Here is a 6873-nt window from a genome sequence, read left to right as displayed (position 1 = left end):
AATTGGCTGCAGTCTTGGCTTTGCTGTTGGTTTTCCCCCCTCATTGTCTTTTGAAGTATGCAAACCCATTATGTTACAATGCTGTTGCAATAGCTTGTTGAAAATGCATTATTTTTTCCCTACCTTTTTTTTTTTATCCCTGTGTAGAAGTTTGTATATAATATATACATAAATATGGTATCAAAATACATAAATATGGTATCAAAATACATAAATATGGTACATAAATACATAAATATGGTACATAAATGCATAAATATGGTACATAAATACATTAATGTATAGCTACATAGATCTGAAACGTACAGATATGTTACAAACTTGCCATCGCTGGTCGCCAGGTGGTAAAGCTCCCCTTTATTTTTAGCTCGTGTTATGGTCTCTTGCTCAAGGATACACCTCAGTGATGGGCTCGTCTGTGTCTGAGCCTCGTGTCAATATATATATATATATATATATATATACACACACACTTTTGTGCTATGTTTTTGTGTGTGCTATTAGCTAAATTATATATACCTGTGACTGTTTTCTTCCCATTTTGACATTTTCTTTAGCTGTACTGCCCTTGGAGTAACTATTATATAGTTACTCCAAGGTACTGCCAGTTTTCCTTGTGCTCGGTACACAAGTTTGTTTTTTGGTCCTTGTATCCACTGTTCGTTGATGCTAGTTATCTCGTGCTGTGGCCCATGAGGTTGGAAGATGTCCGATGATTGTAATTTTTTCTCTCACCCAAACCAACATAAGTTAGGTAGTTGGCGGGTGCTCTGGTGTGGTTTGCTCCTTCTTTCCTATAAAAAATCTATCTTCTCTATTTCCCCTCCTTCTTTTTTTATATTTGTTGCTCTCTTGCAACACTTTCTCATCTTCGGCACTTATATGACCTTATTGTGTTGCAAGTGCAGTAAAACTCTTACTAAAACTTTTAAAAAACCAGCATTTAGATATGTGAGAAAAAGGCTGCTTCTAATCTCTGCTTGTTTGGGGTGCTCTGGGCGATGTGAGGTTTTGTGTCCCTACAGGATGGTGTAAATGGTTGCAAAGTGCATAGAGCATGTTTATGGGTAGTTGGCGGGTGCTCAGGTGTGATTTGCTCCTTTTTTCCTATAAAACGTCTTTCGTCCTTATCTCTCTTCCTTTTTTAAAATGTTTGTTACTCTCTTGTAACACTTCTAATCTTCGGCACTTATATGACCTTATTGGGCACTTATATGACCTTATTGGGCACTTATATGACCTTATTGGGCACTTATATGACCTTATTGTGCTGCAAGGGCTGTAAAACGCTAACTAAACAAAGAGCATGTATGTGCGCTATATAAATGCAGTTATTATCAGTATTATTAGGTATACCTGGAATTTGAATGTTTATTTTAATGAGATTTCGTTAACACATGATTCTTGTTCATTTTATTGTTGTAGCCTAATGTATCACGTGTTTATAAAGGTTCAAATGTGTGCCAGTCTGTATGAAACCTTAACTTGTCATTCACAAATGCCATGTTGAATGGAGTTTGGGATAAATTCCTAGCACCCTTGTTGGTTAGTTGGTTATGGCTTGCGCTGACTTTTTGGCATGGGGTGGTGTCGACTTGTGTGCCGGTATGATATTGACGGTCAACTGTGACCTTGCTTGTATGATTGTTATGATGGTCTTGTTCCGTCAAAATATTGCTAGAAGAATGACGAAGACACATTTATATTTTAACAAATTTTGTTTGTGCATTTTTTTGGTATGAGATTAAGGAAGGAGAGGTTGTGTGTGCATTCTGTGCTGCATGCTTCTTTTTAAAAATTGCACAATGTATGCGTCATGTTTCAGTTCTCTGCCATAAACTGACTAAAGGCCAGTTTTTTTTTCATTTTGGCGCCCAAATGTTGTATTTGCTTAATCGAAAGCCTGATCAGTTTCCCTACTTGTGAAAAAGTCAAAGTGAAACTGACAATTTAAAAAAAATTAATTTGAATGCAGATTTCGGAAGAACGATGCCTCTTTTTCTCAAAACTACTGTGAATAATAAAAGGCGTTTTTGTCAACTTACGGCAGCTCTGCCCCGGCCTGTTTTCTGGTCTATGTATGTCCCTGACCACCAATGCTGTTAACTGCTTGTGCTCACTGCTCAGCTGACTGGCTGCTTGTTGTTTTTCCTTGATGTGACTGACTGACCTGCCTTAAGCTTGATCCTTGTTGCTACCATTCTCCTACTAATCGGATTCTAACCCTCATTGTGTGGCAGCTTTTTTAAAATTATAACCTGTACTAATAACGAATTGCCTTCAACATTTTTTGTGTGGCTTTTCATCTGTGACCTCAGAGTTGTTCTGTCTTATTAAAATTTAGAGTGGGGATGGAACCATTTATTTGGTGTTAAGATCACAAGTTTGGGACCTCGTATTTTGACAAATGTGTTCAACATTATTCGGAAAACTTTTTGAACGAGTAATGACAGTTCAATTTAACAAATAAGATTTAAAAATTCTTTCGTTTGTTTTTGACTTGAAAAAGTCAATATGATAGACTTTGGATCTAAAAGTAATACTATGACTTTCCTAAAGAAGCTAAGAAAATTATTATTGAATGAAAGCAAAGGGAAAGTATATTTTTGTGGTACTTTTTCCATTTTTGTTAATATTTCACGGAGCAGATGCACTTGTATAATCTTACAGTATGACTGTGTCTCTGGAAACCCCCAGGATATATTCCCAATGTCAAGATATATGAGCTTTTTGGTCCTATTTTGACATACATTTATCAATTGCAATCAGTCTTCTTCCTTTGTCCTTCTCGATTTGAGAGACATCTCTCAGTTTACATTGTAAGAGTACCACTGTGAGCTCACATTTTTATAATTAATTTCTTATTCGTCTGGCACCCAAAAGAAAAAAAGAATGAGGACACATTACTGGATAAAAGATTGAGAGAGGAGGAGGGGAGTTTTTCTTACTTCCTTAACAGTGTGTGTTGCGTGATATTGTAAAGATGTAACTCTGGTTTTCACACATATATTTCTGCACATCGTTTGCTTTTGCTTCCATTGTAATGGTTTTGACACGCCAGGCTAATTTATGCAATGTACATTTGTGTGCTTTGGTATTTTTTTTAATGTGTGGCAAAATATTAATAGAAGTGGCACATTTATTCTTGTTCTTGTGAATGTTTTTATCCTATTTGGGTGCTGTCACTAAATAAGTTTGTAAAAGTATTTTTCTTTCAGTCTCTCTCTCTCTTTCTCTCTCTCTCTCGCTCTCTCTCTCTCTCTCCATGCTCTCTCCTTGTCTTTTACACTCTCTCTCTCATTTGTAGCCTATCTTTCCCCTTCACTCTTTGTCTCTCTATCTTTCACTTTCCATATCTCTTTTACATTTTTTCTCTCTCCTTATCTTTTCTCTCTCTCTCTCTCTCTCTCTCTTTCTCTCTCTCTCTCTCTCTCTCTCTCTCTCTCTCTCTCTCTCTCTCTCTCTCTCTCTCTCTTGCATGGAGAGAAATAAAGAAAAATGACTGAATGTGTAACTCCCATTTGAAAGAAGTTGGAAAAGCCTATGTTGTACTGACATCATTGCACTTAACTTGAATTGGCTGCTACATTTATGCACGCTTGGTTGCTATCATGCTGTCTTATCTTTTAAGTATTCGGGCAAAAAATATCTCTCCCATTTATAGACATTGGGATGTGGTCTGTCCCCTTTTCTTCATCTCCTCTGTGTCTTTCTCTCCGGAGTGTGCTCCTCGCAGACACATGCACTATGGCTAAGATGCTACCCACGAAATGAGTTGTGAAGAACTATTTTTTGCCTGTTTTTGCAATGTTGCAATATGTTTTGAAATGTTTTCTAATTGGCTGCAGTCTTGGCTTTGCTGTTGGTTTTCCCCCCTCCTTTTTAAAAACCATCTGAGGTTCCTATATATAGCTCTGACTTTTTGATTTTATTTTTTTACAGAAATGTTCTGAAGGGGAGAGCCTCTGTATCTTTGCTGTCAATCTGTGTCTGTCTGTCTGTCTGTCTGTCTGTCTGTCTGTCTGTCTGTCTGTCTGTCTGTCTTGTGTTTCCCCTGAACTAAATAACCGTGCTTCTCTATACTCAAAACAAACAAAACGTGTGCTTTCTGGGTGTGGACCATGTGTGCCACTGGTTGGTCCTACTTCTTTACTTTCCCTCAGTTGTTTCTGTCTGTCTGTCTGTCTTACTTCCCCCCCCCCCACACTAAATGACCATTATTGTGTCAGTGTGCTCCTCTTTACTCAAACGAACAAAACGAAACCAATCTGTCTGTGGATTGGGATACGACAACTCTTTTCTTTCTTTTTTTGTTTGTTTGTTGCTTTTTCTTTGAGTGAAGAGAAGCATGTAGAAATAATAATGGTCATTTAGTGCTGGGAAAAAGTAAGACGGACAGACAGAGGCAACAGAGGGAAAGTGAAGACGTAGGACCTTCCAGAGGTGCCCTTCAAACAAGAACCCACCGCTCAGCAACTCTTAAGAAGCCAATGTCTCATGTACGTTGTTGTTGTTCCCTCTCCCCCTCCCCCTTCCCATCACAGGCTGACGTCGTCAGACCAGGATAGCGTTGATGGCGGCCAGGACCTCGTCCCGCCACCTCTCCCGGAGAAGAAACGCTCCCCCAGCACAAGTCTGGACATTCTGGACAGCGTGTCGGGTCGTGCCAGTACATGTAGCACACCATCAGGCGCCACGCCGTCAACGTCAACGCATCCCAGTTCTCTTGTCTCCAGCGCGTCTCTGGACCACCAACTTGGCATTGCCGGGCGTGGCTCTTTAGCTTCGTTGCCTGGCAACACTTTGGTGTCTGGGGGGATCGTTCCTGGCGCTGCCACAAACGGGGGCAGTCCGGTGAATCACCTGTCCTTGGGGGATGTCAGCATCTCTCAGTCTTCCTCCTCTTCTTCTTCCTCCTCCCTTCAGGCCACGCAGTCGTGGCAGCAGCAGAAAGACTCGGAGGGTGGGCCGTCTACCACCACCACCACACACACGTTCTCGCGCACGGTCAGCGACTCCAAACTGGTCAGCAGCACGGTCGTGTCGCGGAAAGCCACGACGGGAGGCAAAGCCTGCGACGAGATCAACCAGCTGACGTCTCAGATCAAGAAGCTGACCCACTGCATCGAAGACACGCCCCCTCCGCTCCCGGCCAAGAAGGGCAGCGGTTTGCACCGGTTGAACTCCCAGTATGACAATGTCCCCGACGGTCTGGAGGACCGGGTGGCGGCCTTGACCTCTGTAGGTTCCTCGGTTACCATGTCACAGCAGAGGACGGTGGTCATGAGGAAGATGGAGTCCCGGATCTCCTCCAGTTCCACCTCCAGCTCACAGTCCAACCACTCGAATCAAAGGTAAAGGTTCAGTTCTGCCGCTTTCTCTTTTCAGGAAGCTCAAGTGAAAGATTTTGTCAGTTTGTTAGTGTTTGAGTGCTTTATCAGCTGCTTGCACTGTATGCTTCCCGGGAAGCTGAGAATGTTTTGAGTGTTCTAAGGTCTACTGGGGTAATAGTATAGTGTAAAGCGCATACAGCTTGCTGTCAAGCAGGGATATGCGCTATACAAATGCCATTTATTATTATTATTATTATTATCATTGTTATTATTATTATAAGTGGCCGTCTCAATTGTCTTTGTCGTTTTATATGATGTTCGGTCGGCGTATAATGACTTTAAGACACAGTTGTTGGCTGTAACTTTGTGCGTAAGTTCAGCTCTTTCGGTTTTGTATTCGTGTCCTCAACAGCAGGGTTGAAGTGGATATCTCGGGTTTTGAGGTTTTGTTAAGTTCAGTTGTTCCTATGTTTGTGCTAGTAGACAGTGGGTGGTTGGCGGGTGCTCTGGTGTGGTTTGTTTCTTCTTTCCTATCAAACAGTTACCATCCTTATCTCCCCTTCTTCTCTTTTATGTTTGCTACCCTCTTGTAACACCTCTAATCTTCTGACACTCATATGACCTTAATGCAGTTGCGAGTGCCGTAAAACCTTTACTAAAACTAAAACTTACCATGCCAGTAGATATTTAGATACTTTATTTGATATTAATTATGGTTAACAGCTGGCACAGTCCAGCTGTAGGTAAATACGAAAGCTGGCCAGCTTCCTTGTCTCTGGGATTTTTTTTTAGTTTTTTGCCTTTTGGGTTTTGCTTTTCTTTAAACGACTTTCTGGAGATAAGAAAGAAGTTACAGGACCCACCCACCATTCAACACTTTTCTCATGTGGATCGTTGCTCATACTTTTAGTTTCGGCATTTTCATTCTTCTTTTTTTTTCTCGTCTATGTTTAAATGTTTTCTTGAAGTGTTGATAGCGCTGTAAAGCTCATTCTCAAGTGGTGCATGATGTATGGTATTTGGTGTTGTTGGCTTATTTCAGATTCCTCTTGCGGTTTTTGTTTTGTTTTTTTGTGTTGGTCGTTTTTTGAAGGATTTCCTTTTTGTTTGTATTTATGTTGTTATGCACATTTATGTGGTGTGTGGTAGGCGGGCACTATTGTATCATTTACTCTTTTTTTTTTTCCCTGTCAAATACCTACCATCCTTACTTCTACTCTACCTTTACTTTTTGTATGTCGCTCTCTAGTAACCCCTCTAATGTCCTCACCAAGGTGGGTGGTTGGCGGGTGCTCTCATGTGGTTTTGCTCCTTCTTTCCTATCAAACATTTTCATTCTGATCTCTCCTTCTTTTTTGGTGTTTGTTACTCTCTTGTAACACCTCTAGTCTTCGGCACCTATGTGACCTTATTGTGTTGCAAGTGCCATAAAACACTAACTATAAAAAGTCCTCACCAAGAGTGTTATTCTAAACCCCAGACATCTGCTTTGTGACATGCAGATCTCTCTCTCTCTCTCTCTCTCTCTCTCTCTCTCTTA

At 40.8% G+C, this 6873-nt stretch overlaps 1 protein-coding gene across 1 annotated transcript in view; it reads left to right on the top strand.

Moving 5' to 3' along the window:
* LOC101848483 (rap guanine nucleotide exchange factor 1) overlaps positions 1-6873 on the top strand; it is a gene marked incomplete at both ends in the record, with an annotated part of 37112 nt that overhangs the window by 5805 nt on the left and 24434 nt on the right. The window contains 1 exon segment of the mRNA XM_013090107.1: positions 4545-5354. Coding sequence (XP_012945561.1) covers positions 4545-5354 — 810 coding nt within the window.

The sequence above is a fragment of the Aplysia californica genome, unplaced genomic scaffold (assembly GCF_000002075.1).
Source record: "Aplysia californica isolate F4 #8 unplaced genomic scaffold, AplCal3.0 scaffold01145, whole genome shotgun sequence".
Taxonomy (NCBI): Eukaryota; Metazoa; Mollusca; class Gastropoda; order Aplysiida; family Aplysiidae; genus Aplysia; species Aplysia californica.
This window is presented reverse-complemented; position numbering and strand designations above follow the sequence as displayed.